Source organism: Sinocyclocheilus anshuiensis, unplaced genomic scaffold (assembly GCF_001515605.1).
Source record: "Sinocyclocheilus anshuiensis isolate Anshui unplaced genomic scaffold, SAMN03320099.WGS_v1.1 scaffold1280, whole genome shotgun sequence".
Lineage (NCBI taxonomy): Eukaryota > Metazoa > Chordata > Actinopteri > Cypriniformes > Cyprinidae > Sinocyclocheilus > Sinocyclocheilus anshuiensis.
Genome location: NW_015546075.1, coordinates 244,107 through 267,983, shown reverse-complemented (window position 1 = coordinate 267,983; position 23,877 = coordinate 244,107). Strand labels below are relative to the sequence as shown.

Below are 23,877 nucleotides of genomic sequence, written 5' to 3'. Positions count from 1 at the left end.
GAAATTTACATAAACCCCACCCCCGGGAACATGCAACAAAGGGGTCGTGGCCATGTTGCGCGGCTTTAAAGAAGAGGAAGAGTTGTAGCCATGCCATCGAAACGGTGTTATTTTCACCCCGCTAACAGGTCTTCTGTGTTCGGCCTTCCTACGGACGCTGCACTTCATAAACAACAGTTAAAATTTATTTTTAATTCTGTTCCTGACAATTACAATCCTAATGTTGCTGTCTGTGCTGCACATTTTACGGAAGACAGCTTCCAGAATCTACACGAGTTCAATGCCGGATTCACACAAAGGCTATTACTGAAACAAGGAGCAGTTCCCACTTTAAAGGGTCATGAAACCCCGTTTCAGCACTGGTTAGTTCTCACTATAGTTTTAAAAAATGCTAAAAAAAAAGTGGCCGTTGTGCGCTGCGAGCAGAGGGGGAAGAGGGGAGAAAGACAACACACAGCTTCGGGTTCAGACAGTTTCATTTCACTCCCATCGAGTTAAAAACACAAATAAATGCACAGTCATTTGCTCTCTGCATCGAAAACATATATATGATCGCGCTGTTGCGGGTTGTACCAATGATTTGCTCAGCAGTCCGGACTACCCTCTGTAGTCTTCTGAGGTCAGATTTGGTAGCTGAGCTGAACCAGACAGTTATAGAAGTGCAGAGGACAGATTCAATGATGGCGGAGTAGAACTGTTTCAGTCTCTGTTTCAACTGTTACGTCACAAACCCAGAAATTTACATAAACCCCACCCCCGGGAACATGCAACAAAGGGGTCGTGGCCATGTTGCGCGGCTTTAAAGAAGAGGAAGAGTTGTAGCCATGCCATCGAAACGGTGTTATTTTCACCCCGCTAACAGGTCTTCTGTGTTCGGCCTTCCTACGGACGCTGCACTTCATAAACAACAGTTAAAATTTATTTTTAATTCTGTTCCTGACAATTACAATCCTAATGTAGCTGTCTGTGCTGCACATTTTACGTAAGACAGCTTCCAGAATCTACACGAGTTCAATGCCGGATTCACACAAAGGCTATTACTGAAACAAGGAGCAGTTCCCACTTTAAAGGGTCATGAAACCCCGTTTCAGCACTGGTTAGTTCTCACTATAGTTTTAAAAAATGCTAAAAAAAAAGGGGCCGTTGTGCGCTGCGAGCAGAGGGGGAAGAGGGGAGAAAGACAACACACAGCTTCGGGTTCAGACAGTTTAATTTCACTCCCATCGAGTTAAAAACAAATAAATGCACAGTAATTTGCTCTCTGCATCGAAAACATATATATGATCGCGCTGTTGCACCTCTGATAACTTTTTAGGCTTATTCTGCTGCGTTTATATAAGCATTTTGATGGCTTGTGTCTCGGAGCTGTAAACAGGGTTACACTCACTAAGTGAATGGATCGCGTTTGTGCCAAACTCTTATTACAAAGCAAAAACAATCACTCTTCTTCGATCCATGAACGTTTCTATCAGTTAATGTGCGCGATCTCACAATCTGAAGCGTCTATCATAGCAAATCAACACATGCTGTTGCGAATAATTAAGCGAAGCATCTTCTCATTGGATGAGAACGCGCAGTCTCATAAATAATTTAAAAGACACCGACGCGTCATCGATGTACTATAGTCCTTTGCCACGTCACAAATTGTGACGTCAACACGATGTAGTTTTTAAACCCGGAAGATGAAAATAGCGCAAAAAAGCTTAAAATTAACTAGTTTTCTCAAACAGTTAAAATTATAAAATTAACATTGTCTTCTATAATGTGCAACACAAACACCTCTGCCAAAACCTCAGAAAAAGTAGTCATGACCCTTTAAAAGCAGAGGCAGCTGTTGTTGGGCCCCAACCTGTATGTTTTATTATTTAGAAATGTATTTTCCATGTATAGTTTCTGTCATTATTTTTTGGTTATATCAAGGACATAAACAAAGGCCAACGCTGTTTGGCTTTAGTAGCCAGTTAGCTAAATGCTAGGACTGCACGATTAATCGAATGTGATTTTCATGCTCATCTCATCAGTAAAGCCGGTTCTGTAATTAGTGGTAAATCTCCAGCATGTGCTTTCAGATGGAGCAGCATTTACTACACAGAGCCGTAGTTCACTGACAAGCGATGCAAAATCGCGTTCATAATCGCAGACGATTTAATCATGCGATTATGAAATCGAAGAAATCGTTCTGCGATTACGAAAGCTGTTTGCGTAGCTTGTCAGTGAACTAAGGCTCTGTGTAGTAAATGCTGCTCCATCTCAAAGCACGTGAAAATACCACATTTAATAATTTGCTCTCTGCATCGAAAACATATATATGATCGCGCTGTTGCACCTCTGATAACTTTTTAGGCTTATTCTGCTGCGTTTATATAAGCATTTTGATGGCTTGTGTCTCGGAGCTGTAAACAGGGTTACACTCACTAAGTGAATGGATCGCGTTTGTGCCAAACTCTTATTACAAAGCAAAAACAATCACTCTTCTTCGATCCATGAACGTTTCTATCAGTTAATGTGCGCGATCTCACAATCTGAAGCGTCTATCATAGCAAATCAACACATGCTGTTGTGAATAATTAAGCGAAGCATCTTCTCATTGGATGAGAACGCGCAGTCTCATAAATAATTTAAAAGACACCGACGCGTCATCGATGTACTATAGTCCTTTGCCACGTCACAAATTGTGACGTCAACACGATGTAGTTTTTAAACCCGGAAGATGAAAATAGCACAAAAAAGCTTAAAATTAACTAGTTTTCTCAAACAGTTAAAATTATAAAATTAACATTGTCTTCTATAATGTGCAACACAAACACCTCTGCCAAAACCTCAGAAAAAGTAGTCATGACCCTTTAAAAGCAGAGGCAGCTGTTGTTGGGCCCCAACCTGTATGTTTTATTATTTAGAAATGTATTTTCCATGTATAGTTTCTGTCATTATTTTTTGGTTATATCAAGGACATAAACAAAGGCCAACGCTGTTTGGCTTTAGTAGCCAGTTAGCTAAATGCTAGGACTGCACGATTAATCGAATGTGATTTTCATGCTCATCTCATCAGTAAAGCCGGTTCTGTAATTAGTGGTAAATCTCCAGCATGTGCTTTCAGATGGAGCAGCATTTACTACACAGAGCCGTAGTTCACTGACAAGCGATGCAAAATCGCGTTCATAATCGCAGACGATTTAATCATGCGATTATGAAATCGAAGAAATCGTTCTGCGATTACGAAAGCTGTTTGCGTAGCTTGTCAGTGAACTAAGGCTCTGTGTAGTAAATGCTGCTCCATCTCAAAGCACGTGAAAATACCACATTTAATAACATGTTTTTACTCCAAACTCACTTCATAACGTCAGTCGAGTGTTTGAAATAAATCCTTCTGTGAGATGATGTGGCTTCTTACACAGAACAAGGCATGCAACGTATTTCATAGTATTCTAAGCAGTGATAAAGGCTATGTCGATTAGCATTGCATTATTATATACTTTATTATGATAAAAATTATAATAAGATGAACTCAGAGTCGTGTGTTTATTAGTTGAATTAATGAAAGCAGTTAAATCTTCTGTTTATTCAGCAACCGCTATAGGTATTTCCTGGGTTTCTTCTGCGAGGCGTATTTGAAGTTTCTGCACGAGAATGGAGATTCGGATGGAGATTTACTCCTGTCACAGAACTGTGCTTCACTGAAAGATATGCATGACAATCGCAGCTTCTGCCTAATCGCGATTTATCGCCTTTGCGATTTAATTTCGATTAATCGTGCAGCCCTACTAAATGCTAACTTCATTACTGCTATCTGGGTCTGACTCTGGCTCAAACTGATACGGCAATATTGACACCATTATTTACATTCCACTGGAGCACATGCAACTATTGCCCGTAATGGTAATGGGCGTGAAGTTTCCGGACAATGTGCAGTACGTGGTTAACGAATCACAACACACTGAGCCCATTGCGTATTTCTGAGGGAGTGGTATCATAGAAACAGGAAGTCAACCGGCCGTTCAAATGACAATGGAGACAGCGGCTTACAATAAAGGTAAAATATATATATTTTTAAAAAAATGACAATGGAGACAGCGGCTTACAATAAAGGTAAAATATATATTTTTTTAAAAACGAAGCATGAAGACATGTTACACTGCACCCCATAAACACAATCGAGCCAAGAAAAAAAGCAGTTAACCACCCCTTTAAATTTTATTACTTACCCTCCATAGAGTGTCTACGCAACTACCACTTTGATGCATCAAAAAGTTCATAAATAGATCATAAAATTAATCCATATGAATTGAGCAGTTTAGTCCAAATTTTCTGAAGATATTTTGTCGCTTTATATGAACAGGTGAGTGTGCGAGTAAATGATGACAGGCGTTTCATTTTTGGGTAAACTATTCCTTTAACCAATGGCATGAATTATGGGCAGGACTATGTGTTTGAACTACAAATAGTTGATAACCCATTTAAAAACAGCCCTTATTTTTGTCATTCAATTTAATGCAGCAGATACTGCACACTGCTTATTAAAGCTGCAGTCAAAGAACCAAGTTGTGAGGCCTATTTCACATCTTTTTAAGTAAAATGCCCCCAGGCTCTATAGCTTAAATCTAACAGACAGAAAAGTCTGACTCATAACCCAATCTTTGGATCTTCTAATTGTTATGTAATAGTCCCAAAAACATGCTTTTCAACTTGTTCCTCTCCTCGTTCTTCCCTGGCACTGCGATATCCGTGAGGGGTGTGAATGTTGTCCGCATTAGTGTGTGTGGGGGGGGGATGAAGACAAATATGGAGGCGGTAGACAGCGCTCCTTCTCAAACCCCCCGCAGCCCCTCTCAGGTCTCACAGCACCCAGGCTCAAGCAGCCCATTAGAGTGGAAATACGATCTTCGTCAAACAGACGGCAGAAAGCAGGCTGGCCTTTAGATGTAAAGAGACACCTCGGAGTCCAGATGGGCTTTTACATGAAAAGCAGCCATGGCCAAGACCTTCTTGTTAAAAGCTTAAGTATAGCATTAAAAATGAACGAGGCAGCGGGGGACAGATCACCCCTAAAATTGGAGAGAAGTCTCATCATATTTTAGGGTGCGTGCGAATGTACATGTGATGGGTGTCTGCGTTTGTTGGTGTTGGGTTTTTCTCGCCTCAGTTTCATCTCAAGGCACCCCACAGCTCACCTTCATCAATATTTCACCAAACGTTTTTAAAGCATCCCGCCAACTGGAGCACAGCTAAATAATTCAGAGCCTGAGATAAAGGTGCTCCATCCGCTGGAGATTTCACTTGAAAATCAAGAGTTCTACAAAACGTCTACCTTTCACTCGTCATCACTGCCTTAGATCAGACCCAAGGATCCTTCAACAAGGAGACTTGTCATCCCTAAAACAGCCTTGACAACTCCATTAATTGAGATTATGGTGTGCAAACATATCCATTTCATTGGGTGCTTATCAGGGACTCAAAGTGTACTTAATCTTAAAGTGAAGCATTTCCACTGCACGGGTGTGTCAGTGCTGAAATGGAGAGATTAGAAGTCGCTGGTCTGGCATGTAAACGTGAGAAAAGAGGTGGTCGAGCTGCATGCAAAACCCGTTTGGAACAAGTCAGGGAATGAGAGGGGGATTTTGCCGTCTTTTTATGCGCGTTAAATACACAGAACGCTCTCCTCAGTCTGCTTTTCTCTCCCTCTCTTTGGGCCCCTGGATCAGCTGTTTCCTCTTTGTAGTTCAGGAGCTTTTTAAATGGCTTGGAAATAATACTCCATCAAGGAGGGCAAATTAGTCTCTTGTTTAATTGGCGGTTCTGTTCCCACAGTTGGAGAGTGTTTGATATTAACCCAATAACAATGCTTTGCATAAATAAATAAAAAGGGAACCGGTAAAACTGTGAATTTGACAAAGGTGGTCTTGAATGCAGTCTGTCTCTAATTGAAGACAGCAAATGAAATTAATCTTGATTAGATGGATATATCAAGCATGAATGTGCTGCTATAAAAAGGTAATGTAGTGAGCAATCCAACCTGGCTGATGAGGTTAAGGAGAGGTTTCCCCTCTGAGCCAACCAGACATGTGAGGAGCTGAGGGATCCAGGCCAGCCATTGGATGGGCGGCACTCCAATGCAGTATTTGTCCACAGCATCAGCCAATGTGTTCTTATCATCAAAACTCAACAGCCACAGCACCTGAAGAAGAACAGAGACCGTCTCTTTTGGCAACAGTTCTGATTTTACAAACCCTGCCGCAGGACAAAAAATTTCATATATTTTTAAAAATACATTATGTCTACAAATTTTCATTGAAACAGCCAGAAATAATGTAAAATAAAGAAATATGACATTGACATTTTATTCGAAGTAAAAACCATTTTATTCTTAATGCCATGGACATTTAAAATGAATAAAACTTTTTAAAATAATTTATAAAAAAAAGGCAAACTTCCTGCAATTGCTCACTTTATCTTCCTTTTTCCTTGTGTTATTGTGCATAATATCTCTTCATGCACACGTACAGTTGTTCACAAATCTCTAATTTGGAAAGTCAAGTTTTCATCAAGTAAATTTTTTCGATGTCTACCACAAACATTCATAAATAGTCAGTTTGGATGAAATGTTCATCAACCTTTGTGAATGACCAGGTAACGTTTTCATTTTAAACTAAATCTATGTCAGCGATTGAAGATGATGCCATCAGCTCCATGAAATAGCTACTCCAGGGCTTAATGGCTTGTAAAATCATCTCGGCCGCCTCACTCCCACCAGTCAGCTGCTGTCTTCTCTTGCTATTGTTCGTGGGGCTCTGCTATAGTGGCTGGTGGGATGGTAACAGATGAACCTTCATCTCTGCTGAGGCCTGATGGAAACATTTAGCACTGGACAACCTGGGCTACACGGCTTATGGATAATTACTGATAATCAGCGAGCAGCTACTCTCATTAATCATGTGTAAACTACGCCACCGTCTCTAAAGCTTTAGGGGCCAGCAGCAGTCCAGACACAATCTAAAGCGCTCCTCGCAGTCAAACCCACACTGGAAAAAAAGGAAAAAACCAAATGGAGCTGTTTGATCTAGCATACAGTACTCAACAAAGAGCAGACTGACATGTAGTATCCATACAAAACCCATCATCAGGTCTAATAATATAATTACATCCATCATTGGAGGTTCATCAGTCTGAATGCAGTGCATCCCCCCTGCCGCAGTTGCATTAATTCAGAAATGGCACATGGTGACAGATATGTCCCCATTTAACAAAGCCATCAGAGCAGAATGGGTTTACTGGACCACAAATGAGCACTGAGTTTGCCTGTGTGTTATGGGAAATGGGTTTAATGGTAAAACTAATTACAGGCCTGTCAAAAAAGATGCTATCTCATTATGACATGCTCTGCCAACCATTTTTGCCTCTTATTGACAAGAAAAACACTAAGTACATGTTGCCCTCTAGATTACAAAGCACAAATGATCAGTAGTTCTTTCTTCCCTCCTTTCACTGATCACAACCCATGGGAAAGTTCACTGAACGTTTCAGCAGTGTTGCAAAGGTCAGGCTGTAAGTGTTATTATCATTAACAAACAAAAAATATATATATTTTAACTATCTGAAATATACAGTTAACCTAAAGGTATAAAATATGTAAATAACAGAAAATAAATGTAGAAAATAAAATAAAATAATTTGTTATATTGATTTGTGGGCTCATGTTTGACATCATAAAAAATTTATACCATTAGATAGAAATAACACTAGACTGGGCAGTTTTACACATATTTCTAAATTATACCATTTGGCACAGTCACTCAGTGAGGTCAGCAGAAGAGAAAAGAGAGAAGAGATCGTACCTTGGCCAGGTATTTACGTGACTTGCTCTCATTCTGATGGCGGCAGGCGTGTAAGTAACAGGTAATGGCGGAGACACCAAGGTGGGGCTGGCGGTCTTTAACAAATATGTTCTCCAAGTAGTCGCCCCACATTGCCCAGGCTTTCACCAGAACATCATGCATCTGCACTGCAGCAGAAAATGCCTTATTTGCCTCCTCTGACCTAGAAGAAGAGACAATTCAACTGACCATTACAATCTTGAAATCTCAATAATGCAAAAAATATGAGCAATTTGGTGGATTAATCTTAAGTCAGTAAAATATCTGCCAATGGTGCACTGGTAAACAGGTGGCATTTAAACTTTATCATAATTATATATCCGCTTCTTATTGGTATTTCACTATAAATTTGAGGAGTATCTGACAGAAAAAACTTTTAAAAACTATCCAGTATTACAGCACCTAACTGAAATTAGCTGACCAGGTCCAATATTTTGTTTCATCAGCCGTTTTTGAGCTTTGAGAATTTGTCCCCCTAGAGCGTTTTTTCTAGGACCCTTTATAGAAGAAGCAGTTTAAGAATAGAAGTTGAGAAAGGCTCATAAATGGATTACAGCACCTAACTGAAATTAGCTGACCAGGTCCAATATTTTGTTTCATCAGCCGTTTTTGAGCTTTGAAAATTTGTCCCCCTAGAGCGTTTTTTCTAGGACCCTTTATAGAAGAAGCAGTTTAAGAACAGAAGTTGAGAAAGGCTCATAAATGGCTTTATAAGGGACTGAAAGCAATGGATGGGACTCATAATCTGTGCTTGAAGCCTCTCTGTCCTTACCATCACCATCTCTAAATGCTACCCTACGACACACCTACTAAACCAATCACATATAATGGGAACTTTTAATGAGTATGTGGCAAGCAACAAAATTACACTTGATTGCAACGGGAGTCTGGGGAGCCCAAATCCACTGAAGCGTCACGTCAGTCTTGGACATGCATAATAGGTTTCTGCTTATGGCCTTTGCCGAGAGTCGGGCTTGGAGAGCACATAAGTCCCCACGCCCAGTCAAGTGTCAAACGTCTTCCTCCAACAGCTCTACTGCTTTATCAAATCCCTATGTTTATATTTAATAAATAGTGAAAATGTAATTACATTAGGCCCTGCTGAGGCTGGGGGAAACTTTTGCTGATCACAGAGATTTCACAAATTGCTACTGAGTTAATTATTCAGCATGTGTATAGATATAGAGCTATGGTGTAGCAAAAAAGAGGGTAGTTATCTGTTTATTATTGAATGACATGATGATCTGTTTTGGTCTGGATATATTAAATTATTAATAAAAATGCAATTCATAGTGACAATCACTTGAATTCACCTATTCTATGATAAACAGCCTTTCAATTTGTGAATTAAAATTCACTTTGATATGCAATTCTTAATATTTAAAAAAAAGTAATAAAGTAATAATGTTGTAATAAGTGTATAATATAACCTTTTTCTCTCTCAATTAATATATGAAACCAACAAGAATAGATTGTATTTCTTTGAACTTGGCAAAAATATTTTAAACTAGATGTTTCCTTATGGGTCATTGACCCACATCTGTTTGTTTGAATATCTTGTAGGCAGTTTTAAACACCTGGCTTGATTGCACTACAAATTAATCTACAGTATTCTGAGATGTATACCAATAACATGACAGATTCTCACCAGGAAATGCTGATTGACTCGTGAAAATGCCAGTCAATAGAAGTATGATAGGAGATAATCACTCATCATGAGTTCAGTGTCATTATCCTCTGCTTCAGTCATGCTATATAAGGTTAATTACTCATCATACTCTCATACTGACTGTTAATGACTGTTCAGACCACGTTATTGGCCTAAAGTTTTAGAAGTGACGATTAGTGACAAAAACACACGGGCACACAGATGTTTGTTTTTCCTCTCCATAATGACTCTGTCGAAACTGTTCATTTTAAAAAGTGAGCTCTTAATCATCTCAGCTTCCGATTCTTTATTGTCAGCACGAAGACCCGTGCACAAAACAAAAGATAACGAGAGCTGTGTCAATTAAAGACAAAGAAAGAGCGAATGAGGGCGATAAGGAGAAGACTCAAAGTGGCAGGTAGAAAAGGAGAAAAGATGAACAAACGAACAAACCCAGGGATCAACTCTTACTTATTGATCTGGGCTAAGAACGATTCTTTATTGTCAGCACGAAGACCCGTGCACAAAACAAAAGATAATGAGAGCTGTGTCAATTAAAGACAAAGAAAGAGCGAATGAGGGCGATAAGGAGAAGACTCAAAGTGACAGGTAGAAAAGGAGAAAAGATTAACAAACCCAGGGATCAACTCTTACTTATTGATCTGGGCTAAGAACATGCCCTTGAGAGCGTAGAACTCGGCGGTCATCTCCTTGGTGAAGTACTTCAGGTTAGTGGACTCAATCACCTCCAGACCCTGACAACACAATAACAATGACTGCATTTGAAATTCCTCAAAGTATATTTCATATTTATGAATTTTTCCTTTTCTCATGTAGAATGATTCTCTCGAAATGGATGATTTTTTTTTGTCAGACTCAGCCAATGTGTAGTTTTCGGAACTAGAATTCCTATACATCAAAAGTCAACACCACTGACAACAGAGTATATCTGCTGTAGACATCTCTGTAGCTCAATCTAAGACTCCCAGGTGAGAGCCTGTGGCTTAGAGTGTGCCAGAGAAATGATAAAGGGAACAGAACAGGTCCAAGTGATAGCTGAGAGAGAGAGAGAGAGAGAGAGAGACTTATTAAATCCAATGGTACTTTAATGACTTGAGCTCAGTTGAGGCAGCTCTATTAATCAGGCTTAAGCGAATGCTGCAGCTAGCAGCCCATTCCTTACACTGTTTGGAATGCATTCCTTACTGTGACAGCACCGCAGTCATTCTCACCGTAATGAGAGCAGCGTTATTTGTATTAAGAGAGTCTGGCTAACAGCAAAATCAGCAGGTGAGTCGGCAAAGTAAACTAGATTTGGAATAGATGAAGTCAGTTTGACAAAAGCAATGATAATCATTATTCAGTTAGATGTAAAAAAAAAAAAAAAGATAAGATAAAAATAAAGGTTATAAACAATGTACAAATTTATTTTAGTGTTGTAAAAAATTACTGAATTTTTTTTAAATATGAACTAACCGCACAGATCTGTCAAAAAGGACGACTAGTCATCCACTTTTAGTTTTCCTTATAGGTTGCATCTTTAAATTCTCCTTCAGACTGCTACAGCCATACAAGATTCAGATGGACGTCTTTGGTTTTTGAGTACTGACTCATGTTCACCATGAAATTATATCGACAATATTTTTTATTTCATGCAGTTTTTTTTAAATCATGTGCACTTGTAATCTTTATTAAAATGAACTTTCCTTCCCCTCACAACATAATTCTCTGATGACGTGTGCAGTGTGCACACATGTAACAATTAACAAACAACAATGATCCAATCAATTCCCAACGGTTAAAATCTAGTCCTGTCCTACTTTTTTTTCTCATATGAGAAAGCATTTTACTTATATATCACACAATATGGCAAATCAATGTGGCTAGCTAGAACCTGCTGCGAAACCCAAGAAAACCCATGAACTCACTATTCAGCTTCATTAGCATACAGATGCATCTGATCGGGGTCAGGTGACCCCAAAACCACAGCAATTACACAGGTTATCCTTAAGAAAGATTAGATGACTAGCCATTCGGGGAACCCAATGACTAGTTGATTTAGAGAATATGCAGTCATGCTTTGGTCACTTCACTCACCTGCATGCATTCATTCTTGCCCATTACTCCAGCCAACTGCAAGTAGCATTTAACCTGTTGACGAATCTTCTGAAAGCAGTCTACAATAGGCACGGTGGGGATGGTGTGGATGCGACTCAGAATGTCCAAAGCTACATTGACCAGACCTTGCTTCCGGGCGATCTTCCCATACTGAATAATGGCTGATGCGGAGGCGTGCACTCCAAGCATGGCATTGTTAGTGTTTGGATCATGTTGCGTGTTGGTTTCATAAGCAGTCACAATGGCTGCAGAAGAAAAAAATAAATAAAATTTGATCAAAAGTGCTGACATAATTAGTTTGTCACTGGAATTCATCTCCATATCCTGGCATACCCTGATAGTGGTGCTGCCGCCACATAAAGATGCTGCTCCAATGGGAGAGGTCATCGGACACAATCGGAAGCCTGTTTCTCCAGGTCTTCACCACGGTCTTCATGTCGTGGAGGCTGGTGTTGCGGCCCAGGTTGGCGGGCTGGAGGCCTGCATTGATCTGAGCAGCTTCTTGTAGCTCAATAATCTGTTGCGCCGCCTGAATAAGAATAATCCAGGAATAAACAAATGAGAATCTCAATGTAGTTAATAAACATCCAACAGGAAGATGCAACATCCTCAAGATCTCTTTAAAGCGCCTGCTCAGTTTAATTCTGAGGGCTACAGTCATCCGAGAAACCACATCTCACACACACACACAGCTCTCCAAAATCCATTACTGTGACTGTATTACAGGCTTATGATTCCTATTGAGAAAGAAAAAGAAATAGAGAAACGAATTCTCGAGGTGGCTGAACGAATGGATGGATCAAAGTATCTTAAAAGCCATTTACTCAGAGAATGGGCAGAGAGAAGGAAGCGCACAAGTTAAGCATCTATTCCCTTAATGCCTAATCATGCTCTCAGACGACACAGACCACACCAGCAGAGGACACAGGCCACGGTGACCCAAAAAATGCTACCCATTCCTCACAAACTACTGATGCATGACCTTAACATATCAGCCAGTAAACACACTGCACTCTTACCGAAATGCCACATGGATCTTTAATCTCCTGTGTGAATTGGAAAAGAAAGACGTGAGGGAGGGAGTCTGGCACTTACAAGGTGATTTACAACATGATGGTTTACTATGCGCACGATGAGTAGCTTGAGCCGTGATAATGAATTATGCCACACGCATCCAAAAGCCATCCGTTCAATAGTAATGCCTGCTTTACAAGATAAATGCCTCAAATCAGTCTATGGACTTGCCAAAACAAATCCCCCCAAAACAAAATAAATGAAGCAATACAATATTTTTCACAATTATCTGTTAATATCAGCTGATGGCACATTATAACCTTCATTCTGAGTGCCCATTCATCAAGCAAATTTAATTTTCTTGCAGGTATTTAATCAAACACTATCTGATGGGGGAAAAGTAATTACGAGCCATTTTAAACTTGGTGGCGTTCTCACTCTCTCTGTCTCACGGCTTCTGTCTGCCTCTCCCGTCCCTTCCAATCACTCTTATTGGACTTGGTTTTTCGGTATGGTTGCATTAAGGAGTGCAGGTGTAAATAGATTCAATTATCAGCAAATTCAATTATCACTGAAATCAATCGCTCTGGGGCAAAGACTACATTTCTGAATGCACGGCTAAAACAGCCAATAAAGTGTGGCCAATAATGTATTTTAAGAGCAGCCGGTTCTTTACCTACACTAATAAGTTATTAAACTTTAACCCTTACTGCTTAAACATACAGAATTTATTTACTTTGTTTTTATTAGGGATGCACCGATATGAACATTTTGGCCGATACCGATAACAGAAAAAAATGAGCATTTATCGGCCGATACCGATATGGTGGCCAATATATCGTGCATCCCTAGTTTTTATATATAATTTAATAAACTCTACAATTTTGAATGACCAAAATATAACTGTCAGTGCTGACATCACATTTGCATACTGAATTGTGATTGGGATTCTATTGTACTTTCTCCATTTTAAATTCATATTTGCCATATCAGAAGAGGAGGGAAAAAAAAATGGAAAAAACAAGCCTGAAGCATATCCTCATTTCTATTTTTTATTTTTTTTTTTAAATATCTTTTGTTTATTTTTTCATTGAAATGCAGAGAATTAAAAAATTTTAATTTTTATATTATGTTGTTGGATATAATGCCACATTATCTTTCAGCACACGGCCTACAATCAAGTTTGATTTCTGGTTATTTGTAGTAAAAAGTCTGGACACTTCATGTTTTTCTGTATTGCAAGCACTGATATTTCCTTCAGAAAATGATAATCGTTATTAAAAAAAAATTAATTGTGTCATAGTAGGTTCCGTTTGTTTCTCCATTTTAGCAAGCAGTCCACAGAGAAAAAGAAATGAACTAATGATAATGAACTAAATGAATGAACCAAGAAACAAACAACACAATTCTAAAATTGTATCAAAATTATTAAAGGGTTAGTTCACCCAAAAATGAAAATCCTGTCATTAACAAAAATATCTTAAATTGTGTTCCAAAGATGAACGAAGGTCTTACGGGTTTCGAACAACACGAGGGCGAGTAATTAATGACAGAATTTCAAGATATTCCGAACACATCCACTACATACAACTCTTCAATCATGCAGAGACCACAGAACCATCAGCCATTACTCATAACACCCTGTGTGACATAATCATAGTCTCCAACAACACCTCACTTCCTCAATTTAGCTGTCATATTTGCCATCTCACCACAGCCGAGCTCAAGAGAGTCTCTAACAGTCCCCAGAGGATGTGGTGCATGGACAGCTCTCACACATTACCCTAATCTACAAGCACACATCACCTCAGCTCCGTCCCATTGTGTGCACTGCCTGATTATACGTGTGGCGGTCAGGAGGCTGTTCTTTCTGCTGAATATTAATACAAGTTGCCTATTGAGCACCACAATGGTGCAGTCAACACTATCTTAGCCATTTTAGTAAGGGCCAAAAAGAAGGAGGGAGGGAGGAAGAAGGGACCAGGTCTGATAAAGAAATAAGTTATTGTGCAAAAATGCAGAGTGAAAAAGGCAATTATAAGAAAAGTGTCAGCTCTAACCACTCGCTCTGCTACAAGGGTTTGCATTAAGTCACACGCTCACAAATGAAATGAGATTGCCCGAGTCTCATGCTTGTCAGCTGAGATATTTGACCAGATGTTCTGCTTTTGAAATATCATTATTTAAAATTGCCAATTTATTTAGATTAGCTCGCTAGTGGTGCTCTGATTGAGTTGCCCTGTTTGAAAAAGTGAAAAACCATCAAGAACATTACATTACAGCTGGAGAGCGTCTGGTTAAAGGGTGTTTGTTAGCTCATGCACTGATGGTCCTCACCTGTAACAGGGGCGTGTGCACGTGAGAAACAATGTGCGGCAGTCTCCTCCATTCTCTGATGGCTAGACTGCTGGCCATCTCCACTAGCCGCTCAATGAAGTTGAGCTGCTGATCCTCGGGGTGACAGATGGCCAGGTAACCGCGATGCATATTCACCTTCCAGGCCATCTCCTTTGGACAGCTCAGCTCCACCTGATGCACACAGAAACACAGCTGTATCAGCAAACACTCCACTCACTAAATTATTTTCAAGTTTTTAAAAAGTCTTTTAAGCTCATCAAGGTTGCATTTATTGATCAAAAAGAATAAAAAAATTAGGATTATCAGCAGCCATTACTTTAGTCTTCAGTCACATGGTACTTCTGAAATCATTCTATTATGCTGATTTGGTGCTTAAGAAACATTTCTTATTGTTAGCAATGCTGACAACAGTTGGGATGCTTAATATTTTTGTGGAAACCATGACACCTTTTTTTGAGAATTTTTTGATTCATATATTATGATTTATATAAACAAGCCCAATTCCAAAATGCTGTGTAAAGTGTACATAAAAACAGAATGCAATGATTTGCAAATCTCATAAACTCATACTTCATTCTGTTATTTATATATACAGTATATACACACATACATATAAAATATTATATAATACAATATATACATATATATTCCAACTTTTGAATGTTATGGGACACTAATCTTGTTGTCCATTTGATTGCTATGAACAATGATTTTAAACTTAAATCCCTATGATTTGAGCAGCATGTGTGCGCCCCAGTTTTTGCTCATGGTCATCTGGTCACCCTATTCCACAGTGGGTGTTGCACACTGCAATTCAAGCTAAAAAGGTGGTCGTAGGGAGAATAAATAGTCGGTACAGGTTGCTGGCATTGTGCAGTATGACGATGTTGAGGGATTTACTCCCTTTGGTCAGTGCATGCTTATCACGGCCGACATTTGATAAATAAACCTGTGTCAGGGCTGGCCTTATCCACCTGCATTTAATTGAAAGAGGGGACATTTAAACATCCTGAGAGCAACTGCTGCTGCCGAGCAGCCTGCCCTGGAACAGAGAAAACAAATCACTTCCCAGCAGATGTTTGAGCAATTATTCAAGCACGTATCCGTAAATATTAGATGCAAAGCGAACGGAGAGGGAAGAGGAGGAGGAGGAGTGGGAGGGCTGCTGGGCTGGACAATTTAATTAGGTGTCACCTTAGGACAGAAACCTGAATGGACTCGTTCCAAGTCTCCTTGAACAAGAGCCAAGAGTATTTATAATGTGTCCAGCCCCTATCACACACTTTTTCTACTTTGTTTTAGAAGTAAAGCCCATAAATTACCCAGCAACGGCAAGACTACAATTTTGAACAGTCATAAACAATCCTGTAAACACAGTTAGATTGTGACTTTCGGCATAATAAAAGTAGTGCGCTTTCACATTCTGCAATATGATGAAACTCCAATAATAATTTGAAGTGTCACAGTGAAGTCATAACTATGGTTTTAGGTTATCTGACTAGGCTGGAAGTGTGTGTGCAAATTTTACTCAAATAAAATCCAGTATCTACTCACTTTAGGGAAAGTATTTTTTATTTATATATATATATATATATACACTTATAAATATATATACAGTATATATTAGAATGTCACAAAATCTATTTGAAATAAATGCGGTTTCTAGTGAATACTTTCCGTACCCACTGTATATATATATATATATATAAAACAGTTATTTTAAATTATAATAATGCTTCACAATATTAATGTTTCAACTTACTTTACTGTATTTTTGATCAAATATCAAATAATTTCCTTGGTGAGCATAAGAGACTTCTTTAAAAACATTAAAATAATCTTACTGCCTCCAGACTTTTTAAATGGTAGTGTATGTATCTATAGACTGATTGTGAACTTCACAAGTATTCAGATCAAGTACACATTTCCTCAAATAAAACATGTACAATCAGACATGAACTTTAAAACCCTGTCTGTGTTGATTGGAGTGTGGTACTGAGTTTACCTGCACTAGAGCCTCTTTCATTGCAGCCCAGTTAGACACTCTCCAGGCACACTCCAGCACCAGGTATGGGTTGTTATGGCCTTTAGATTGCCCGTACTCAGTCAGAGGCTCCCACTGGTTCAGCTCTTTAGAACAACTGGAAATCAATGTAACACTTAGATTTATTGTATTACATTACATTAGAATTTAACAGACAGTTCAGAATGTTTATGAATTTCATTAAATGTGTGTGTGGCGGACAAAAACTGAATTTGAGACTTTATTTATAAAGTGTTATAAATTTTTATATAAAAACAGTTTTTATCCTAAGCAATACAAAACAAAACTTTGAGAGTGTAATTTTGGTCAGTCTCTGTTGGTCTTCTGGTTCCATTTGCACCATCAAATCATATTGGTTACTAGTCCGAAATCCTATTCCACACAGCTGTATCTTAATGGTGTCTGTCTTATTGGTTGTAATTTTGTTGCCTGGGTTGTGGCCATTCAACTCACCGTATCCAGTGATCCTCCCACAGCTGGTACTCTGGGAAAATGGCGGGCGAGACATTGTGCTCTTTGCGAGCTTTCTCCATTGCCTTCTCAAAGGTTTCTTGAGCCTAATGATGATGGAACCAGCATTATTGTTACATCATCTTAAAATATAAGAGGGACAATTCATAGGGACGAACTTTAACAATGTAATTAATCCTTTAAAATGTAAACACATGAAATTTGAACAGCCTTTTTGCAGTTTAACACCGTGTCCTAACCAGACCCGACACGACGAGATTCCAGCGACAAGCAATTTGCTGTCCACACCAAACTCGACATGACGAGACAGAATCACTCTAATATCACAGCCATTCAAAAGCGCAGAAGTGCACTGCACTCCCAACGAAATGGACAAGATTATAATCTAATTCATAAATATTAAACCTTTTTAACATTATTAAAAGTACAAGTGACTGATACCATCTTTGTCATGAAAAGCACTTGTTGGTTCGCATTGAGCTCGCAGTTTTAACCTACATGTTTGCTTTAATTTATTTTCAAGATCTGAGGTAAACTATCTGTTGTTGCTTTCAGTATGTCTATAAATGTCATGCAATATATTTAAACTGACATTAGACACATTTAACATTGACTGAAGCATATAATCAGTACCCGAGATCATCATTGTCATAGTTTGTATGTTGTTGTTCCAGCTGTGACGTCGCAGAAATAGAAACGTCGTTGCGGCTGGTTAGGACAAAAACTCCGATTTAATACGGAAAAGATACCTTTTATTGCATGTTGCGGCATTGTGTTGCATGAAGTGAGGACAGGGTGTAATATTTATAGACACTAGTCCATATCATGATTTGATCAACTGTGCAGTCCTTCTTTTTGATTTATTCATTCAAATTTTGCCAAAAACATGCATGGCGATACAATCATTTCAGTCTCTCACCTGTTCAAAGAAGCCATGCTGCTCGTATGCAATGGCGGTGCTCGTCTCAGGGAACTTGCATCTTTTCTGCCACAGCCCCGCCCACATGTCCTCTTCCTGCAGTAGGGAGTAGAGCTCCGCCAGCGAGTCGAGGATCTCCTGAGGGAATACAAGAACACATCTTCAAAGAATATAGGGGACAAACACATCCATATTCAGAGGTGTCCCAATGAGATGACTGCTTAGCATAAGCAGCTTGAATGCTGGGATACTTCAAACTGAACTCACTGACAGGTCAAAACAAAGCCAATTGGAAATTCAGCACACAAGTTCATTTTGAGTGAACACAAAACTTCCTCTGCCAAGAATATCAATAACAAACAAAGAAGAAGGGCTGATGCATCAGTGTACCTGCTGTGGAGGAGTGATGCTTTCTTGCTCATAGAACTCTGTGCTCTGTTTGGGTTTGATGTGCAAGCTAAGGCCTTTCTCAAAGGCTTGCTGCTCCAGCATCAGGGTGGAGCGTAACCATAGATTGTGGGTCTTTCCTAAGTACTTCAGCACGCAGGGCCTGATGGGTATGGGCGGCACGCACTGAGACATGGCCTCCACAAAGCAGTTTAGAGCACTGGGCTGGCAATCTCTCTGAGCTTGATGACTACCGCTACACAGGAACGGACCCATCTCGCCTGAGATTGCCTGCAAAAATGGATACATAAGACCAAAATTAGAGAGAAAAACAGAGAATTTTTTTTTATTGATTGTCAGAATCCAGCATCGGATATTTAATAATTCATGTTGATTTCCATTATTTTTATATTTAGTTTACCTTTGCCATCACCTAGTGCTCACTCTAGTTCAACTTAAAAAACATGCTGTTACCAGTAATCTTCAGCAAACCTCAAAATGAATATCCATACCATAAATTCATAAAAATAAAAATAAACTACAAATGTAATGAGGGAAAAAAAAAAATTTAAGAACTGATTTGATTGATTGTCAAACAGTTTAATAACAGCCTGAATTTTAATACGGTCTACTACAATAAAATAAAAAATTTAATTCAATTAAAAAGTATGACTTTGATGAGAACTTTACAATAATGTTTAAAATGAAATGTAGGAAAGTAGTTCCTCACCAAACGTCAACGAGAATTTGCTATAAATATTCAATAGGAATCCCAACTCTAAAGAAAAATAGCCCACGTTACACAAAGACTTTTGGATTACTATTATTTGCAGGAAAAAACTGACGCAGTAAATATGTCCTAGTTTTTATACCTCCTACAATAAAAAGCTACGAAGTGGAAGATTTCTATTTTGAATGCGTGTTGTAATAGTCTACAGCCTCAGTCACTCCAAATTAAAGCCCTTTAATGAGAATTCTAATACTTAAGACATCTGGTCCATTAAACTCTGATATTTGCATAAAAGGTTTAATTTCTGCTCATTAGCAAATGCTGCCTGTTTAAGTTCAGCGGCAGAAAGACAGCCCGCCATACCCCCCACCCGTGCAAAGGTCTCCAAGATGAGCGGATAGGCACAACATCCGACACCATTAACACACATTTTGCATGCCAATTCTGCAGTGATATGCATTATTAGTAGTAAAACATGCAGTCTACACTTTAACCATAACAAAGGTCAAGTTAAAATGAGCAGCAGTCATACGCTGCATTGACATGGAAAATGTTTAGAGGAAAATGGCCAACTGTCAGCTCAGCTCTTTGGAGAACTGGGAAAGTCAAGTACTCACATGCTGCTGTCGGTCCGACAGAATCTTCCATAGGCGGGGGAAGAGCTGGACCCAAGTCTTCTCAGCCAGTGGGGTGGAGATGTGGCACAGCTGAACCAGTGCATTCAGCAGTGCTCCCGTCTGATTACACACACAGGAGACTCATTTAGAGATAGGCAATATATATCGGCCATTAATCAACCGACATTTAGCCACTTGAGATTATCGCATTGGCTGATAACAGTGCCAGCTCAGCCAACTAACAGAAGTGTACCTTGTCTCAGTTCCAAAGTCTACCAGCACACCTTTGTTAATGAACATTTATTAGTCTTTTTTTTATTTGTTTTAGTTTTAGTTATTTTAGTACATAAAGTCAAACTAAACGAAAATGAGATATGTTGCCTGAACAACTAGCTGAATTTTATATATATGTATATCTCTTCTATACAATTTAACATTTATTTCAAGTAACAAAATGATATGGTTTTAGTTTTAGCTAACTATAAAACCCTGCTTAATACACACTATTCTTGACACTGTGATACACACTTGCTTTCTACATGTATGATGTCACGTTTGCAGCAAAAAAAAAAAAAAAGATTTCATCTTTACTCATGACACCAAGACATTCAAGGACAAAAGAGACTATTCCTTTTTAAAAATGTATTTTCATAAGGGATCACTGTACGTTCATAAGCATGACTGGTCATCACCTCTTGCCACTGAATAATTCTTAGGGCATGACTGCATGTAAAGGTTTGGTCCTCTGACCACAAGAGGAATGGATTTGTTAGCATAAGTCAGAACTCAAATGTGTGCTGTGGTTCCTGACAGCGGCTTCGGTGGGCAACGCAGGCAGGTCAGGGCTTTGAACTCCTCACTTCATCATTTATCTAAAGCCTGCTTGAGAGGTGCATATAAAGTAGCAGCGTGTCTAGGATTAAATAGAAATCAATGACGCTATGACCTCAAAGAACTCAGAGACAGAATCCCATGTTGCCCTGATCAAACTCTCTTTAACAGAGACGCTTATGAGGGAGCAGCCAAATGAGGAAGAGCAGGTTAGAGATGAAAGGAGCTAGAACCAAAGGCACATATTAAACTACACTGTTCAAAAGCCTGTATAACTTTTGCATGTGACTCATTCCTACATGTGTCCTTTATGTAACCAGTGTATTTTTTTTTTTAAGTTTTGCTTTATTTTTCCTAATTCTTAAGGGGTGCACTCGTGAGGGCAGCATATGTTGAGGTGATGGCTCACCTTGACCTCTCTCAGGGAGTCCAGGAACTTATCGTGGCGGTTGGTGAGCATGTGCAGCTGGTTGCCTGCATCTCTCTCCGCCTGCTCCTTGGTCTTAGGGAGGCTGGTCTGGTCACCAGGTGCCAGTTCGATGTCTATCTCCACATCCTACAGACAAAAAAGGTTTCAAAATATGGGAAAAACAAAATGTTAACTTGCTTCACTTACAACAGTCCTCCATGAACTCCAGAGTTGCGTGCCATTTAGAAGTGAACTGAAAACACCTTTGAATTCCTGAATTTGAATTGAGGTAGGATACAGTACACAGATTTAAAATTTAAATATAAATAACTACTGTATATGCAGTTTTAAATAATACATTTCAAGAAAGAATTACTGACATGTTGATATCATGAGATTATAAACATGTTAACAAACAAAAGGATTATTTATAGAAAAATTAGATGCCATTACATTAACCATACTGGCTACCAGTAGCTGCTCGCATAAAATTCAAGGCATTATTATTTGCCTGCAAAACCACCACTGGCTCTGCACCCATTTACCTAAATTCCTTACTTCAGAGTTATGTGCCCTCTAGAAGCTTGCGGTTCTGCAAGTGAACGACGCATTATTGTGCCATCTCAAAGATGCACAAAATCACGATCACAGACTTTCTCATTAACAGTTCCCTCCTGGTGGAATGACCTGCCCAACTCAATCCAAGCAGCTGAGTCCTTAACCATCTTCAAGAAACGACTAAAAACACATCTGTTCCATCTTTATTTGACCCTCTAACTCTAGCATTTTCTATTCTAATATAATTCTACTTTATCTATTTATCTTCTTTTTTTTTTATAAAAAAAAAAACACTAGCTTTCTATTTTTTCTATTCTATCTACTTGTTTTTCTTTGTGTGTGTGTATAATATATATACCTTGCTACGTGTACTGCGTTAGGTTAACCGAGACTTGTCATTTGCACTTATATATTGTTGCTCTTTTGTTAGTTTTGACTGCTTTTATTGTCCTCATTTGTAAGTCGCTTTGGATAAAAGTGTCTGCTAAATGACTAAATGTAAATGTAAATTTATATTATGCATTTCTATGTATTTGGCATTTCATATGATTATTAGAGTATATATATTAAAATGTATTCTATTTAATTTTCATGGTACTATTTTACTTTTTTTAATTTTAGGACAAAAAATAACAGATAATCAGAAATAGAAATGATCAAAAATAATAGAAATAGATCATTGATGATCACATCACTTTTGTGATAATGTAATTAAAACTTTCTCTATATATAAGAAATTGATACTAGAGTCGGCTAAATTAGGCAATAAAGGCACAAACAAGCTTTTTGTACAGATGTTTGTATACACTGAATGGCACAGCTGACCTCCTCCTTGGTCTCGCTGTTTTCTCTCTCACGAGGTTCCTGTTTGATATGCGTTGCCATGGCGAAGGCTGCACGGTCATGGCTGTCAGCCAGGTTGATGACGTTGGTGATAGAGGGGAGCATGGAGCCCTGGCAGCTGGTGCCAATGGTGGTGTTCCTCTCACAGACCGCCAACAGCAGCTGTGAAGCAAAGACGACAGAATCAAACTCTGAACTGCCACGATTCCTAAAACATACAAGCAAACAGCTGCTCCTTCTGTGAAGAAAGTAGCTAACATTCAAACATAAATGACGCCTGCATGAGCCAGCATTGTTTAACAGCTGTCATTTTAACCCCTAGCGCATATATATCTAAATGCTTGACACTGGCTGCAGAGCTCCAACAGTGAATATTCTTCTACTCCATCACGGCAGGCTGATTCGCGCGCACAGCCGCGCCACGTGTAGGACAGCGTTAATAATTCAAGAGCCAGAGTAGCATTGATTGTGGCTGAGATGGATGGATTGTGACTTAAGGTAAAAACCAGAGCTGTTACATCATGGTGAATGTATTAACACCAAAAGAATAATTATCTAAAAGTTTTGATAAAATCATCAAGGGGAAAACCGTGACGTTAAAATTATACAGTATGCATACAACTGCTATGCAAGGTGAAATTTAGCTTCTGTGTAATTTAAGCATGTGCATAATTATGAAGTATTATCCACTCTGCATAGAGCTGACAACACGACTGAAGATGTACAATATATTGGCATTTATTTATTTATTTATTTTTTTAATGTTCCAAAAATTCTGTAGACATATCCTGCGGTGTGACATGCAATGTTATATCACAGAAATTATAAATGAAACAGTTGATTTAAATAAATGTATTATATAATTATATAATATTACAAATTATAAAAGGAAAAATTAAATAATATTACAATATTATTAATTATATATTTTTTATTGTATAATATATTCCAATTTATATATTATACATTTATTTAAATCAATCAACATTTTAGGTTTTATTTATTTTTATTAATTTATTTTATGATATATATATATATATATATATATATTTTTTTTTTTTT

At 38.5% G+C, this 23,877-nt stretch overlaps 1 protein-coding gene across 1 annotated transcript in view; it reads right to left on the bottom strand.

Annotated features, from left to right (window-relative positions):
* Positions 1-23,877, bottom strand: part of LOC107699870 (transformation/transcription domain-associated protein-like) — an 89,179-nt gene that overhangs the window by 14,113 nt on the left and 51,189 nt on the right. Inside the window, 13 exon segments of the mRNA XM_016501281.1 lie at positions 6,011-6,172; positions 7,830-8,031; positions 10,171-10,271; positions 11,614-11,879; positions 11,968-12,163; positions 14,986-15,177; positions 17,012-17,147; positions 17,504-17,607; positions 18,441-18,578; positions 18,831-19,118; positions 20,175-20,294; positions 21,415-21,561; positions 22,798-22,977. Coding sequence (XP_016356767.1) covers positions 6,011-6,172; positions 7,830-8,031; positions 10,171-10,271; positions 11,614-11,879; positions 11,968-12,163; positions 14,986-15,177; positions 17,012-17,147; positions 17,504-17,607; positions 18,441-18,578; positions 18,831-19,118; positions 20,175-20,294; positions 21,415-21,561; positions 22,798-22,977 — 2,232 coding nt within the window.